The 18,614-nt window shown below is 41.9% G+C and overlaps 1 protein-coding gene across 1 annotated transcript in view; it reads left to right on the top strand.

Annotated features, from left to right (window-relative positions):
• The window catches only part of RTN4RL2 (reticulon 4 receptor like 2), a 46,707-nt gene extending 34,172 nt beyond the window's left edge, over window positions 1-12,535 (top strand). The window contains exon 3 of the mRNA XM_044299621.1: window positions 11,876-12,535. Coding sequence (XP_044155556.1) covers window positions 11,876-12,535 — 660 coding nt within the window. The remainder of the gene's footprint in view (window positions 1-11,875) is intronic.
• The last annotated feature ends 6,079 nt before the right edge of the window (window positions 12,536-18,614 follow it).

Here is an 18,614-nt window from a genome sequence, read left to right on the forward strand (position 1 = left end):
GTTCACTTTGCATTTTGCTCATTGATAAAAAAAATATATATACTATTAACACTTCTATTTTTTAAAGGATTCTTACTTTGTAGCATGTTTTCCTCACCTTCATGCACAGTACTATACTGTATAAAAAAAAATATAATAATAATCAAAGCACCCCCTTTCCCCTTTTAACAAAAAAATTATAAACATAACTGGTATTGCTGTATCTAAATATGGCCAAACAATAAAAATCTAAAAGTATTTGTTCTATACTGTGAAAGTCGCAACGTAACAAAAAAAATCACTGAAATCATCTGTTTTTGGTGGCTTTGCCAAAAATGGCAGATAGAGTGATCATAAAATCATAAATATCCCAAAATGGTATCAATAAAAACTATATAACTACTGGTATATACTGTAATTGTCTCCAAAGGAAGCAAATAGTTTTTTTTGCTCCTGGACCTTTGGGTCTTACCATAATATTAGAGCCTCAGTCCACACTATGATCCTCTGGTAGTCTGATGGGCTAGTCCAACGTTGCACATGGAACAGGGCAAAAAAAATAAAAATAATAGCAGTGTTTAAAATGTTACCCCGTGAAGAATTTTCTACAATACACAACATAATAAATTAAATGTTCCTGCAAAAAAAACAAGCCCTCATATGGCTATGTGAAAGGAAAAATACAAAATTTTCATTTTGGAAGGCAGGGAATAAAAAAAAACTGAAATATGAAAAATTATTGCATCAGGACCAGGTTAAGACTACATTCACATGACCGTATTTGTTTTGCGCTCCGCACATGGCCGGCCCTAGGATAAAATGCCTATTCTTGTCCGCAATCGGACAAGAATAGGGTATGGTCTACCTTTTTTGGGGGGGTTGTGGAACAGAACTGGTTTCTGTATATGTTACTTAGGCTACACGCACACGAACGTTGTTTGTTTCCGTGTCTATTCCGTTTTTTTTTTGCAGATAGGATGCGGACCCATTCATTTTAATGGGTCTGCAAAAAATGTGGACAGCACACCGTGTTCTGTCCGCATCAGTATGTCCGTTCCGTAGCCCCGCAAAACAAATAGAACATGTCCTATTCTTGTCCATTTTAGGCAATGTTAAGATGGATCCGCAAAAAAAAACAAAAAAACGGATGGCATACAGATGGCATGTTTTTTATTTGTGAATTCGCAATTTGCGGACCGCAAAACACATAAGGTCGTGTGCATGTTAGAGAGTCATGGAAATATGGGTGCTATGGGTGAAATGTGAAGTCAGGTTAATTTTTTCTCCTGGTAAGTCTACATGCACCCGACCGTATCTGTATGCCATCCATATTTTTTTTTTTTGCGGATCCATTGTAACACTGCCTAAAATGGACAATAATAGGATGTTTTATTTTTTTTGCGGGGCTACGGAACGAACATACTGATGCGGACAGCACACGGTTTGCTGTCCGCATTTTTTGCGGACCCATTGAAATGAATGGGTCTGCATCCTATCCGTAAAAAAAACGGAACGGACACGGACACAAACAACGTTCGTGTGCATGTAGCTTAACTCAGAACCAATTTCTTTACAATATTTGAATTAAATATTCCTATATTTGAGTTTAAAAGGGGTTTTCTCACTTCAGCAAATTAAACTTATGATGTAGACAAAGGAAGCACAAGGCTTACTAATATATTGTGATTGCTGGCTTGATTCATTTTTCCATTACATTATACATAGCTAATCTGGATTGCAGGGTGGTCGTAACCCTTAAATAGGAGCAGTGGATAATGTGATGCAAAAATTAATCTAGCCTGATTTATATACAGTATATATTATATATATATATATACACATTAGTAAGTGCCTTGTGTTAACTTTGTCTACATGATAAATGTCATTTGTTGAAGTGAGAAATCCCATTTGATTACCTCCAAATCAGAGGTACACTTTGAGGTTTTTTGCTACAATGACTGTATTATTATATACATTGACTAACAAGTATACGAAATAGAAGATACTTATCGTAGGGTATATAATAGTCACATATAGTACAGTATATAATACTGTCACTGTACAAATGTACAAAGTACAAAAAATGGAGGGCGATCCCTCCTCTAGTCCTGCGTGACCCAGACAGTTCAGTTCTAGAGCGGAGAAGGGTTGCATTACATATAAATAAATTAAGTGGAAAAGCACTCCAGTTTCAGGTGTCTGTAAGAGACAATGGTCATTCACTAATTTATATTTAATGACCTGATGAGCCTGAAATATCCTCATGTGCACGTAACAATATGAGCAGATTATTGCATTCTACTTATCTTGGGGTAAAAACTATTTTTCCAATTGGTGTTAAATTTCAATAGTTTGTCTGCAGTCATCCGTGTTCACTGCCCCTGCAGAATGTTCCTTCTAGTTCTCACTGAAATTTGTCAGTGAGCTGCTCTGATGGCTTCATCTGTAGCCCTCTCTAGTTCTTTGACAGCTCATAAAGTCATTTGAGCTAAATTCTTATAATTTTTCATCATAATTTAGCTTAAAGGGTTATAACCATCTCATACATTGGTGGCATATCGCTAGGATATGCCACCAATGTCAGATAGGTGTGGGTCTTACCTCTAGGACCCATTCCTATCTCTAGAACAGGGTCCTTTTTTATGGGAAGACCCATAGTGGTGAATGGAGAGTACACCGCACATGCATGACCACTTCTCCATTCAGCCATATTTACAGATGCACAGATTCTTGCACCTAGTAGCAAGACCAGCCAGGTCCTCTCTCTTGCCAAGAACCAAATAGCAGCTTCAGGGGCAGACTGGCCGTAGACCCTACAGAGAAACTTCCCGGTGGGCCGATGTCCAGGGGGGCCATCTGAGTTATTCTCATGTCCACCAGTTAGGTACATAACAACCTGCTACTCCTAGTGTTACTTAACACTGGGAACGTCAAGAGGGAGGTATTTTGTGCTGCTGGGGCAGTATTTTGAGGTGCACTGTGGTATGTGGTTCTGCTGGGGTGGCATTGTGTGCTACACTATGGTCTTGTTGACTATGCCTACTTGTTTTGGCCTCACTTCCTGTCAATTTGGAGACCATTTTTTGTATTTTTTTTTTTTTCAGGGCCATTTTATGGTCCCAGTCCGCCTCTGAGAGGCTGCATCGTCTACCATACTGAGTCAGCTAGGAAAGTTGGGAGATTTCAACTATGAAGCCAGCACAGACACATCTGTGTCATTACCACTTACCTTAGCTGAAACTACAGAGGTTTGCAGTTCTTTGGACGTTCCTTCGGGAATATTGTGACTGAAATTTAAAATTGAAAATGATAAAAGTACTAAAGAAAAAAGCGAAGGGCAGAGTGCTGAAAATATCACAATAAAACAAAATAGGAAATGCGCTGCTCCAGTGATAATAGGTATTTAATGGGAAAATATGTTATCCACCAATTCAACCAGATAGCAGCAGATACCATATAATGCTTCCTGATCCAGGCTTGCTCATCCAAAATCCCTAGTTCAGAGAAAAGGAAGGAATGGGGCAGACTGACCATAGACCCTACAGAGAAATTTCCCGGTGGGCTGATGCCCAGGGGTGGTCACTCAAGCTCTACTCATGGCCACCAGCCAGGTACATAAAAATCTGATCTAATTAACAAAAGAGCATTTATTATTTATTTATTTTATGCACTTATATAGCGTTACTATATTCTGCAACGCTTTGCAGACATTAGTATCAAGCTGTCCCCAATGGGGCTCACAATCTAAGTTCCCTATCAGTATGTCTTTGAAGTATCACTTATGCATACAGCCAGATGTAGGTGCCCTCCTGAATTCAACTGTATTGCCCTCTTTAGGAAAATGATACAGTTTCATACTGTGACACAGGTGGCAGTATTTTGCGCTGGACTTTGGAAATTGGTTCTGCTGGGGCAGTATTTTGTGCTGCACTGCAGTGTTTGGTCTTGCAGAAGCAATATTCTGTGCTCCATTGTGGCCTTTGGTTCTCCTGAGGCAATATTTTGTTCTGTACTGTGGTATTTTGTTCTGCTGAGGCAGTATATTGTGCCGTACTGTGGTATTTGGTTCTACTGAGGCAGTATTTTGTGCTGCACTGTGGTATTTGGTTCTACTGAGGCAGTATTTTGTGCTGCACTGTGGTATTTGGTTCTGCTAAGGCAGTATTCTGTTCTGAATAGTTGTATTTGGTTCTGTGTGGGCGGTGTTTTATGCTGCACTGTAGTATTTGGTCTTGTAGAGGCAGTATTCTGTGCTCCACCGTGGCATTTGGTTCTCCTGAGGCAGTATATTCTGCTGTACTGTGGTGTTTGGTTCTCCTGAGGCAGTATATTCTGCTGTACTGTGGTATTGGGATCTGCTGGGGAAGTATATTGTGCTGTACTGTGGTATTTTGATCTGCTGAGGCAGTATTTTGTGCTGCACTTTGGTATTTGGTACTGCTGGGGTGGTATTTTGTACTGTACTGTGGTATTTGGTTCTACTGAGGCAGTATTCTGTTCTGCATTGTGGTAATTGGTTCTGCTGGGGCGGTATGTTGTGCTATATTACAGTATTGCTGGCCATGCCTACTTCTGTTGTTCCTGCAAACTTGTCCTGCTCTGCCTTCTGTCAGTTTGGACCCACCTACAGCATGGGGCCATTTTTAGTTTATATTCCGGGGCCACTTTAAGTTCCTAGTCCTCCCCTGGGAAGGGAAACCAAGAAGAGTGAAGCACTGCAGGATTAGTATTAAGTGCAAAGTGATTTATTGTACTCACCAACGTCAGATTAAAATAGGCGCATCAAAAGATAAAAACCACTCAGACTGCAGCTGTATCAATGGCCCGACTTGAGCTTCACTCACAGCTTCTTCTGGGGCACACTCGGGTTGGCTATTGACACAGCCTCCGTCTGCGTGGTTTTTATCATCTGATGCACCTGTTTTACCATGCTGTTTGTGAATAAAGATATTGTTGTGTGAACTGTGTCCTCTTAAGGATTCCTGCAAGTGAGATGTGGTATCTAATTCACGTCACTATATATTATCACTGGCAGCGTGGATCTAATTTCTTTTATTGTGACATCTTCTTTGAGATTTGACCTATGTCAGACAGACCCAGCAGCGCTCGGTGTGAGCAGATTACTAAGAGCTGCTGTTTCCAGTTTCTTTGTCAGGGTGCTGAAATTAGCAAAAGAAATCCCCAAAATTGTTTAGCCATTCCTCTTGTCTAAAGGGTGTGACCCTACACTGTCTGCAACTGGCAGCACTGAATGGACAATGTCAGACTGAGTAGGGGCACACCACCACCTTGTAACACCATAGATTTCTAAGAGAAATAACGCAAGGACAATGTAGAGTTCAGGCCTACAAGTTTTCCCCATGTAATTACAGACCAGTAAGCCTAGAAAAATATTAGTTGGGCTTTTAAGGAGTTATGTACAGGAGTACACGGCTGAAAATAATACCACTTGTGACGGGACTTGTCAAACTAACCTGACCTGTATTTATAGGGAGGCTTGTAGAAGCATCTTTGAACTTTGCGAGGGCTTTTGACACTGACCGTCAATGGACACCTAAAATAAGTTCTATTGGTTTAGAAAGTGTGATTGAAAACTGGCTCAAGGATTGTATCCAGAGAGTTGTGGTCACTAATTCCTACTCAGTGTAATCTATGGGTGATGATTATAAATGACAAGCTGAGACAGATCATTTATGGGCACTGATTCATAGAAAGGATGCCTCCTATGGAATGAGGCCTCATTTTTGACAGGTTTTTATCAAGATTTTTGTCAGATTATTCACATTTAAAAGGAAAAACAAAATACAAATAGAATCTTCACTTTATTAAATAGACATAAGACAAATAAAAAATCAGATAAAAACATGAAAAAATCACAAGGCATAAAGCCCCACATATACAGAGACACACCTGGCTGTGCACAATCATTATATATAAGAATATAATAATATAAGTCAACAAATACTCCATACCGGACCAGCACTGTGCAGAAAGGAATCATGAATAGTAAGAATAAATGCAACATATTTCCCTTGAAGGGTCCAGGGTGCAAATTAAACAGTTACATACCCCTAGACATGGTGTGGTACTAACCAGCCACGGCACAACCCCTTGATATGCATTTCACCCTCCGGTGCACATCACACCATCCCCAGGTCATCCCCAAGCAACGGTGCCATGCCATGCAATGACACCAGACACACATTGCCCAAGATCCTGAATAGAGTGAAAGCAGCTCATAATAGGAGCACGTCTGTGCCCGCTGCAAGCAAATTAGTGTGAGCTAAATAAAATATTAGATAATCCCGCACAAATAAATACTAAAAAGCAATTTCCACTAGAAAAAATTATAAAAAAAATATAGAACACATGGGCACTAAATAAAATGTAAAAGTGCATATCAATAATTACATAAGTATGTAATGTGATAAATAGAAACAGTTCTAGTGAGTAAAAATAATCTAATCGATTATGTAAAAAACTGTCTGCAAGAACTGAAAAGAATTGATGAATAAACAATGGATAATGACCCAGAATAAAAACTGGAAATTAACACTAAAAAAACAAAACGAAAAATGCATACAAAATTCACGTGTACAGATCATTGAAAACAGGCAATTCAAATCTAATATCACTGACGAGTAGAAAGTGCCAATGCTGATAAAAACACCAATGGACAAAACAACAGCAGGAAATCTGGAAAACCATTTGCTTTCTAGAAGATAATCACTGCAAATAGCCCAATTCAGAACCTAAGGATATTCACAGACAAATTAGAATAAATAAAAACAATAAAAACAAAGTACCCCAAACCTATAAAATGATAGAAATGTATAAGAAGGATTTGAATGTAAGTGCCTAATTGAGGCCCATCAGAGCAATTGTATCTAATAACACCGTCCACCGTGTCTCCTTTCTCAATAAGGCCTTAAAATAGGCCAACACCTCTAGAGCCCAACCCAACAGTTGCATGCTACTGGAGGGGGGGTCTCAGGGGATGCCAGAGTCCAGAAGCAATGAGAGATTACATCAATGCAGATGGAAGCGCTCATTGCTGGAGCGCTGGGAGCTGATGTCCTGTCACTCACCATTCAGATCCCCGCACTCCTCCCCTCCTTCAGGCCGGCGGCACTCGGAATGGTGAAGCAGGAAGACTTCTCCCTGCTCCACCATTCAGCCTGCAGGCACAGATCGCGCTGCCGGAAATCTGCATAAGCTCCGCCCACACAGTGCTGCACAGCGATCTGTGTCTGCAGGGGAGAGAGGACTGATCTTCAGGGACGGGACAAGGTGACTAGTTACTGTGTTTTGTTTTGTTTTTTTGTTTTTAACACAGAGGGGGCACAATAGGCATTTCTACTCTGAAGGGGGCACAATAGGCATTTCTACTGTGGAGGGGGCACAATTGGCATTTCTACTATGGAGGGGGCACAATGTGCATTTCTACCATGGAGGGGGCACAGAGGGCATTGCTAATGTGAAGGGGGGCACAATGGGCATTTCTACTGTGGAGGGGGCACAATGTGCATTTCTACTATGGAGGGGGCACAGAGGGCATTGCTAATGTGAAGGGGGGCACAATGGGCATTTCTACTATGGAGGGGGCACAATGGGCATTTCTACTATGGAGGAGGCACAGTGCACAGAGCATTACTACTATGAAGGGGCACAGAGAGCATTATTACTCTGAAGGGGGTACAATGGGCATTACTAGCACAGAGGGCATTACTACTATTAAGGGGGCACAAATGGGGATTTTTACTAAGGAGGGAGCACAGAGGGAATTATTACGAAGGGGGCACAATAGTCATTATTACTGTAAAGGGGGCACAATGGGTATTACTGCTATTAAGGGGCACAATGGGCATTATTACTGTGAAGTTGGTACAATGGGCATTACTACTATTAAGGGGCATTATTACTATGAAGGGGCACAATGGGGATTATTACTATGAAGGGGGCACAATGGGGATTATTACTGTGAAGGGGTCCCAATGGGGATTATTACTGTGAAGGGGGCCCAATGGGGATTATTACTATGAAGGGGGCACAGAGAGGGAATAACTACTTTGAAGGGGGCACAATGAAGGGATAAGTACTTTAAGGGGGAACAGAGAAAGGACCCGCCCCGGGTGCCAAACAACCTAGGCACGCCACTGCAACCTGACCCCATCTATGCCTCTTACCCTAAAACCTCCTGGGTTGCAGATTCCTGAAATTGGACAGGAATAACCTGTAGCTTTTCAATTACATTCCCTGTTACATCGGCTGCTAATAAAATCATATTCACATGTTCAAGGACCATTTCAATGGTCTCAAAGTCATGCGAACAAAAATGTAATTACAAGGGCAAGTGGCAAATTAAATTACAATTTTGAACTCCCTATCCCTCACAAAGTTCCAAAAACCAGTAATACACCCCATATGTTTACATACAATACCTCTGCCTCACGAAAGTGAACCCCAATTAGTGCCTCTACCACTAAATACATTTACATCAGTCTGGGGAACATAGTTACAAGAAGTCAGAATATCCCCTAGATTGCTCAATCATTATGGCTGGATAAGGGTCCAAATTAAGAGCCAGGTCTCTATCTGTGAGTAAAATTGGCCAATGGCGCAATAAAAATTGCCTGAAGGTCAACCCAGTTTGAACTAGAGGTGGTAATAAATGTCATCTTTTAATCCTCCTCTCTAACTTTTCATCTACTTACTAACAGAGAATTTCTAGTGTAATGTTTAGCTCGTTGGAACCCTTTTCTATTATCACTCCTACTATATCCTCTCTCACAAAAGCGTGATGTAAGGGCAAGTGCCTGTTTTTCAAAATTCTTCTCATTGGAGCAGATCTGACATAAAGTTAGAAAATGGACCCACCAGAATAACATTTTTAACTCTTACTGCAATACCCTCAGTATCTTTAAAGGTAAGAGGTTTATTGTACTTACAATTTTCAAGTTACAAGCATGCACATAGAAATGCCCGACCCGGGTTTCGCTATTCGCTTCTTCCGCAGCCCCTGATGAAGCGAATAGCGAAACCCGGGTCGGGCATTTCTATGTGCATGCTTGTAACTTGAAAATTGTAAGTACAATAAACCTCTTACCTTTAAAGATACCGAGGGTATTGCACCATCTGTTCTATTCCTTCTTGAAGGTATTCGGGTCCGGTGTTTGGATTCCTTGGTTGGTGACTCATCACGAGATCTGTGGACCAGTAGGAGGTGGCTTACAAACTTTTTCGTATGAACATTACGTCTCTGCGAATAACGCCTCTGTCAGCTGGATCAGACTTCAGTTCTCTATTTCCGCAGGGTTCAAGAACTGACATAAACTGTTTTTAGAGCGTGGTTCCCGCACCTTCTGTTTTTAGCTACTTAGGAGATTGAACCTACTCCCTTAAGGGTACCGCTGCTGAGGTCCATTACTTTCACACCGGATAACATTATATATTTCTTTTTCTTGTATTATATGTCACATATATGGACATTGCTATTTATACACCATTGGTACAGTCCTGATCAAAAGACTGTTTCCGTTTATTTGTTGTTTTCATTAAATTGAAGGCTCAAAAAATGTTTTGTCTCACTCCCATTTCTTCTTGTTGCATGTTGAAGCTCTACTTGGAACCTTGTTAAGATCCAGCCATGCTAAATATGATTTTTTTTGCCATTTTTCAAGTGGTCTTAAACTTTTGATCAGGACTGTATCTACTGTGGGGCTTGTAGGCTAGAAGGAACTATGTATGGGCCTGCTTTGAGGACGTTCTATGTGAGGACTATTCTGACACTACTGCATTGATGTAAATTGCTATGTAGGCAGATATTGTTATGGTGCAGTGCAGTGTGGGCACATTTATCTATGGCATAAAGTGGGCAATGGATGTGAATTTTCTGACAGGTGGCAGTAATTCAATTGCACTTACAATTATATTTTATTCTTCTAAATGCTTTGTTATAGAGGTCTTTTATGGGAAGGAGAAGGTATGGATAATAAAATGCATTGCAGGGTGATCATTGAACTTAACTGAATTCATACACAAACCGTACATTAAATACAGGAGTTGAGCGAATCAATTCTAAAATCTGGAAATTTTTCAAAAACTCTGATTGTACCAAACACAAATTTTGTGCCATTTAATTCAGGAAAATCAAGGCAAGAGAGAGGCAGAGAGAGACAAAGACTTTTCCAGGCAATCAGAGCACTCTTTGAATAAGTTCAACCTAAATTAAATCAGATGGTCAATTTGGCCAAATCAAACCTTCATCTCATTAACCCTCAATCATCTCTATTAAATAGAGAGAATGGTTTTGACACCCTCTTGCATCAAAAAGCTATATTTTGTACAGTGAAGCCCAAAACTGTTTATTTTAGGTGGTCTTAAAGGAACACTCCAGGTAAAACTAGGCCCTGATTTATCATGCTTTCAGTCTTCAAAACGTTGCAAAATAAGGCTTTTGCAACCTTTTGGGCTCATTTGACTTTTTGCATTTTTACACCACTAACTTCAGCTTTGAAATGTAGCTGGAAAAGTGGGTGAAGTTAGCTATGTTAAAGAGTTTCACTCCAGATTTGTTATTGAGACTTTTTTTTTAAAGTTGCAATCTCACTCGAGTAGGAAGGTGGAGTAGGAAAACTGGAGTAGTTTTTCTAGACAAAAGTGTTACATCTAAGGGTAAGCCAAATTTATCAATGATGAGACATTTTATAATTGTGACATAAAGTACTACAACACAGACTCACGCAAAACTGACTAGATATTCCCCTAATGACAAATTCCCCCCACAGTGGTTTAACTAGTGTAGAGCCTGAAACAGCAGGGTTCTCAAGCTCTGCACTAGGCATAACACAAAGGGGCAGAGCATCATACAGAACTCTATAGGTAGACATTATGCACCGCCCCTTTATGCTCTGGTCTAGGCATAACACAGAGGCGAAGAGCATCATACAGAACTCTATAGGTAGACATTATGCACCGCCCCTTTATGCTCTGGTCTAGGCATAACACAGAGGCGAAGAGCATCATACAGAACTCTATAGGTACAAGTTATGCACCGCCCCTTTAGGCTCTGCACTAGGCATAACACAGAGGGGCGAAGCATCATACAGAACTCTATAGGTAGAAATTATGTACTGCCCCTTCATGCTCTGGTCTATGCATAACACAGAGGGGCGGAGCATCATACAGAACACTATAGGTAGAAGTTATGCACCGCCCCTTTAGGCTCTGCACTAGGCATAACACAGAGGGACGAAGCATCACACAGAACACTATAGGTAGAAGTTATGCACCGCCCTTTTAGGCTCTAAACTAGGCATAACACAGAGGGGCAGAGCATCATACAGAACACTACAGGTAGAAGTTATTCACTGCCCCTTTAGGCTCTGCACTAGGCATAACACAGAGGGGCGAAGCATCATACAGAACTCTATAGGTAGAAATTATGTACTGCCCCTTCATGCTCTGGTCTATGCATAACACAGAGGGGCGGAGCATCATACAGAACACTATAGGTAAAAGTCATGCCCCGCCCCTTTAGGCCTTGCATGATGCACATAACACAGTGAATCATTTTTACCTCGAGTGTTCCTTTAAGAGCTAGCATTTGAGTAATCACACCGCCAGCTGCTTCTCACGTACGGGAGTACAGGAGACAGATCTATATGCACTACAGACTGTCAATTAAACATTCGCATATAACTTTAAATATGGAGCGGATGCCGTCACATACTATATATAAACCTCTTACTTTACCAATGTGAGATACTCCTACAACACTCCTTCCACCACCTGTTATTTTCTTTCTATTTTTTTGATTGCACTTATTAATTACTTTCCAACACCGCTCAAAAAGACTTTCCATCTACTAATCATCTGATTGTTTCTCTCTCTTTAGGATGCCTTGTTCCGTGACCTGTCAAACCTCACACAGTTGTTTTTGTATGGAAACCTGTTGCAGTCTCTCCCAGCTGGTACATTTCTCGGTCTCTCAAGCCTGGATCGGCTGTTGCTTCATAGTAATCGCCTTGTGACTATCTCCCCTGCAGCTTTCAGTGGTTTGAGCAGCCTCACCATACTCTTCCTCTTCAATAACAGCCTACCATCCCTCTCAGGAGATTGTTTGCGTTCCCTACCTTCACTGCAGTTTTTGCGTCTGAATGGGAACCCATGGCATTGTGACTGTAGTTGCCGATCACTGTGGGGTTGGTTTCGGTCCTCCCCGGGGATCTCTAGCTCCCCAGTGACCTGCTCCTCCCCACCAGCTTTTCGAGGAAGAGACCTGCGCTCCCTTGAGGAGCGGGATCTACGGTTTTGTAGCTCTCATAACCCCATCCCCACAGGAAATCTGTCAGGATTATCCTTTCCACCTAAACCTTCCTCTTTCTATAGAGGTCAACCTGGCCCAAGTCAGAATGAGATCAAGGAATGGGAAGATAGGATAGAGGAGGTGGGAGAAGATATTGGTGACAGTTTGAATGGTGGTGGAGATAGAGGTGGTCTAAGCATAATGCTTCTGTTGGCTTTGCTCATTTGGAATGTGGAAATGGACCTTTGACCTGTGGAATCGTCTCAGCAATTAATACTTTGTCCTCTGTGAACACTTTCTGACAAATAAATTATATATATATTTATATAAGTGTCTGTGATGATTTCTACCACAGCTTATTAGAAGGTCTCAATAAATATTGGAGCTGCTGCAAGAACATATTGAACACACTTCCGCAGTCCCATAGTTTTAAAGGTAAAGGTTTGCAATCCCTTGTATTTAGCTTCAGGGTCCATCGGTGTGTTTTGAGTGAAGTTGTCAGGTTCAGAAATGTTTTATGAAGATTTTCATATCATGAAAAAACACACAAAACACGGGATTTGTTTTATAGGTTAACGTTTTACATAAATCTCAGCAGATTGGATGGGAAACTGGCCTGTGTGGCTTTTATGGATGTGGACCCAAAGGTAAAGGCTATGTACACCTTTGGAGGCAATTTTTGTTTATGACTGCATTTTGCTAATTTTTTGCTAAAAATCTTATTTTCAATTGGCCTTTATTAAAAATATTGAGCCATTCTACCCTGTTTTTCTAGCTGTGTGACAGGTACTTTCACTTTCATTTTGGGTCGGTCATTTAATAATCCTTATCTCTAAACTACTACGAGGTCATGAACACTTATTTAAGTTTATCAGTAACATAAGAGCTGAGTGTTTATAATATCAGAGAGCAGAGATAAGGAGCCTGTCAGCTCCCCAACTGACGGAAAAGAGAGAAAATCCAGAGGCTGCTACTACGGCATATCAGCTCTGTACACAAAAAAGATTCCATATTTTTAATAAAGACTAGTGTTGAGCGAACCTGTGGAAGTTCGGTTTCACCGGGTTCTGCCGAACTACAGGTCAAAATTTAAGTCAATGGGGACCCGAACTTCACTTTATTATTTTCCATTATAACATGGTTATAACAGAAAATAATAGCATTCTTAAAACGGAATGCCAAATAAAGTGTCCTTCTATCTTCATTCAGCAGGATCTGCGGTGACGTCACTGCAGGTCTTTTTGCAGGTCCTGAAGAAAAGAAGATAGTGGCTGTGCGATCAAGTGGATGAGGTGAGTTTTTTTAACTCCTTAATAGACATTTTATTTAGCATTCTGTTTTAAGAATGCTATTATTTTCCGTTATAACCATGTTATAACGGAAAATAATAAAAATCACCTGAACACCGAAGCCGAACTTCAGTGAAAAAGTCCAGGTTCAGGTCCGGGTACCCGAACTCGCAAAGTTCGGTACAACCCGAACTTTTGTAGGAAGGCTGTTGTATAGCTAAAAAATCATGTACCCATTAATCAATTTCAAAATCGCACTGATTTTGAAATTGATTAATGGGTACATGATTTTTTAGCTATACAACAGCCTTCCTACAAAACCTCATGGACATTAAAGGGTGATTAATGTAAAAAATGAAAATCAGACATTATATAGTACATGACAATCTCTAACAAAGCTAGAACCAGCCCTGTACCTCAAATAGATCCAGAGATCTCCCCATATTCATTGCTCTTCTAAAACAAGCTTTATAAGCTGGCAGCTCCGGGGGCGTTTCCCTTCTGCTGCAGCTCAGGGGGCATGTACTTTCTGCTGCAGCTCTCTCCCTTTCACAGGTCAGGAGGCAAATAAAGGATAGAACTGAGCATGTGCGACCAACCACAGCGAGGTGGACAGAAAAATAAGGAAAAGAAGAAACAGCAGGTGGTGCTACACAGGCACATTCCATTGAATAACTCAGTGGCTTTGCTAAATTTTTAATTATATGCAATTACAAAAGTATTCAGCTTCAGGTTTTGGTTTGAAAACTGCTGAATACACTCTCTTAAAGAATTATTAGGAACACCATACTAATACCCCCTTTTGCCTTCAGAACTGCCTTAATTCTATGTGGCATTGATTCAACAAGGGGCTGATAGCATTCTTTAGAAATGTTGGCCCATATTGATAGGATAGCATCTTACAGTTGATGGAGATTTGAGGGATGCACATCCAGGGCACGAAGCTCCCGTTCCACCACATCCCAAAGATGCTCTATTGGGTTGAGATCTGGTGACTGTGGGGGCCATTTTAGTACAGTAAACTCAGTCATGTTCAAGAAACCAATTTGAAATGATTCGAGCTTTGTGACATGGTGCATTATCCTGCTGGAAGTAGCCATCAGAGGATGGGTACATGGTGGTCATGAAGGGATGGACATGGTCAGAAACAATGCTCAGGTAGCCCGTGGCATTTAAACGATGGCCAATTGGCACTAAGGGGCCTAAAGTGTGCCCAGAAAACATCCCCCACACCATTACACCACCACCACCAGCCTGCACAGTGGTAACAAGGCATGATGGATACATGTTCTCATTCTGTTTACGCCAAATTCGGACTCTACCATTTGAATGTCTCAACAGAAATCGAGACTCATCAGACCAGGCAACATTTTTCCAGTCTTCAACAGTCCAATTTTGGTGAGCCCGTGCAAATTGTAGCCTCTTTTTCCTATTTGTAGTCCAGATGAGTGGTACCCGGTGGGGTCTTCTGCTGTTGTAGCCCATCCGCCTCAAGGTTGTGCGTGTTGTGGCTTCACAAATGCTTTGCTGCATACCTCGGTTGTAACGAGTGGTTATTTCAGTCAACGTTGCTCTTCTATCAGCTTGAATCAGTCAGCCCATTCTCCTCTGACCTCTAGCATCAACAAGGCATTTTCGCCCACAGGACTGCCGCATACTGGATATTTTTCCCTTTTCACACCATTCTTTGTAAACCCTAGAAATGGTTGTGCGTGAAAATCCCAGTAACTGAGCAGATTGGGAAATACTCAGACCGGCCCGTCTGGCACCAACAATGCCACACTCAAAATTGCTTAAATCACCTTTCTTTCCCATTCTGACATTCAGTTTGGAGTTCAGGAGATTGTCTTGACCAGGACCACAACCCTACATGCATTGAAGCAACTGCCATGTGATTGGTTGACTAGATAATCGTATTAATGAGAAATAGAACAGGTGTTCCTAATAATTCTTTAGTTGAGTGTATATTTCATGGGACAACGCCTTTAACAATCTGTGTCACTGAACCTGTGGAGAGAAGCATAATGACCTGCTCCCAGCCACTGAGTTTTGGCTTCCACGGTCTCCTGCTGCCACTGATGTGCTTCAGTCCTGTGTGTCAACATCTGGTTTGACTGGAGTGATCCACTGACGAGACGTATGGGAGACACATCACCGCTGCAGCCAGACATTGGCTACAGCAGCACATGTGACCAGGGGCGTAACTACCATAGCAGCAGACCATGTGACTGCTATGGGGCACAGGGCAAGAGGAGGCCCAGTCTTAGGCTACTTTCACACTCGCGTTTAGTGTAGATCCGTCATGGATCTGCACAGACGGATCTGTTCAGATAATACAACCGTCTGCATCCGTCATGAACTGATCCGTTTGTATTATATTTAACATGAAAGTCAATGGAGGATGGATCCGTTTTCTATTGTGCCAGATTGTGTCAGAGAAAACAGATCCGTCCCCATTGACTTACATTGTGTGTCAGAACAGTTTGGCTCAGTTTCGTCAAGCGGACAGCAAAATGCAGCAGGCAGCGTTTTGGTGTCCGCCTCCAAAGCGGAATGGAGACTGATCGGAGGCAAACTGATGCATTCTGAGCGGATCCTTTTCCATTCAGAATGCATTAGGGCAAAACTGATCAGTTTTGGAATTCTTGTGAGAGCCCTGAATGGATCTCACAAACGGAAAGCCAAAACGCCAGTGTAAAAGTAGCCTTAGTTCGGATTATCTCCTCTTCTACTGGGGGTGAAAACTTGGTCAGGACTCTACCCTCTAAAGGAACAACTTTTAGAAAATGAGGCAGTGGAAAAAATGGCCCAAGGGTCATTGAAAGAGGTTTAGGCAGAAACCCTTCTGTCCTGTGTGGGGGACCTGGTTTGATCCGTTGCTATGGAGCCCTTACTTCTCTATGTACGCCACTGCATGTGACATCCTGTCATACTGGATGTTGACACACAGGACCTGAGCATATCAGTGGCAGCAGGAGACCGAAATGAGCCAAAACCCAGCGGCATGGAGTAGTAAATAGGCTTTCCTCCACAGGTCCAGCAACATGGGGGAGGTCAGGCCGAAAGATCCCTGAATGAGGACAACCCCTTTAAGATATGCAGTATGCAGCCCTGCAGGGTATTGCGATGGTGAGGTCTGGGTTACTCACAGTTTCTTGAAAGACCCTGGGCAGGCGTATGGCAGTGATGGAGAGGCTGGCACACGGGACCTCTGGGGCACTCTCTGTGTATAGGGACCAGGCCTGATGGTAGATGAGGTGCCCTGGATGTTGCAGGTGTTTAATGTCCCGGGGGCAAGGTCCTTTTAAGATTTGTGACGGTAACGGTGGCACACCGATTTATAATAGGAATAATTGAGGAACACGATGTTGTGGTGAACCAAAACTTCCTTTTACTGGAAACAGTCAACTATTTACAGTCTAGGTTCAGTTCCACATGGCAGTGGCAATTCGAAGCAGGCTTTTACAAATGGCAGGCACAATGTTCTTGCAAGATATTCAGAAGGGTTAAAACACTTACAGATCAGGCTGCACTTTTCCTCAGAAATCCTGTGCACTATTCCTCAGAACTCCTGTCTGTCTTGATCCCAAGGCCCGTATGCCCTAATGCTGGCTTTATCGTTGGTAGGGAAAACGTCCTCAGGTATATATCTCCTTGCTTTCAGTGCTTTCAGTAAAATCCTTCTGCATTTCAGCCCTCAGGTTGGCTGGAAACACTTTGGCTCTGCTCTGCTCTGGTTATGGGAACTTCAGGTTTCTCTCAGGAGAAAACTTCTTCTCCTGGTGGCAACTAGAAGCCTGGGCTGTCTAGCTGCATGGCAGTAGTTGGCCTTCAGCTCCACTCTGGCTAAAGACACCCTCTGAACTCTTAACTCTGCACACACACAGCTCCCTTCCCTGTACAGGACCTGACTATTTATACTATGGGTTCCCTAGCTCCCTCTACTGTCTAGGAGGAGGAACTATACCCTAACAGGCCTGACACCCAAGATACAGGGAAAATATACATAAAAACATAGCAATATACATTAAAAAGGACTGTAAAACACAATGCCACCGTTCTTCAGGAGAAGGAGAACCACGTGGCCCAATTGACCCTTGTGTAGTGCCCACATTTACCTAGTGGGACACTACAGATATAAGGTTGTCCCATGAAAAGTATTCTACAGTTTTCAAACCAGCACCTGAATCTGAACACTTTTGTAATTGCATGTAATTAAAAATTTAGCATAGCCACTAGTTATTCCATAAAATTTATTTGTGTAACGCCACCTGCGTTATTTTTTTTTTATTATTATTTCTTTGTCTGGCTCACTGAGATGGCTGCACATGCTCATTTTCATCCTTCAACTAAATCCTGAGCTGTGATAGGAAGAGAGCTGCAGCAGAAAAGACACTCCCCTTGAGCTGCAGCAGAAAATACATGCCCCCTGAGCTGCAGCAGAAAAGACACTCCCCCTGAGCTGCAGCAGAAAAGACACTCCCCCTGAGCTGCAGCACAAAAGACACGCCCCTTGAGCTGTCAACTTGATATAAATCTAGCAGAACAATGAATGGAGAGATCTCTGTATCCATGTGAGCTACAGAGCTGGTTCTAGCTTTGTTAGAAAGAGATTGTCATGTATTATGATGTTTCATTTATGGGGACATGGTGGTCATGAAGGGATGGACATGGTCAGAAACAGTATACAGTATATAGCAATCCCCACACACATGAGAGGAGGCTCTATGTTGAAGGCGAAACAGGAACTGATTTTATTGAAGACCAACTCAGTTTATATACAGTTCAAGAAGTCTAACAACATAAACCAATCAACCATGAACAACATGCAAACAGAAATCTTCACCCCCTCCATAATGAATGAATAGGGAGAGAGGGGACACATGTGATGGGATTATCTCATGAGTGTATCATAGGGTGATCTACTCCTCTACACCGGAGTCGGCTACTTTTAGAGTCAGCTATCTTAATCCCATCACTAACACAATCAGTGGGAGTCTCAGTGCACAGTTAACCCTTTTTGTGTTGTTGGATTCACA

This window comes from Bufo gargarizans, chromosome 6, assembly GCF_014858855.1.
Source record: "Bufo gargarizans isolate SCDJY-AF-19 chromosome 6, ASM1485885v1, whole genome shotgun sequence".
Classification (NCBI taxonomy): domain Eukaryota; kingdom Metazoa; phylum Chordata; class Amphibia; order Anura; family Bufonidae; genus Bufo; species Bufo gargarizans.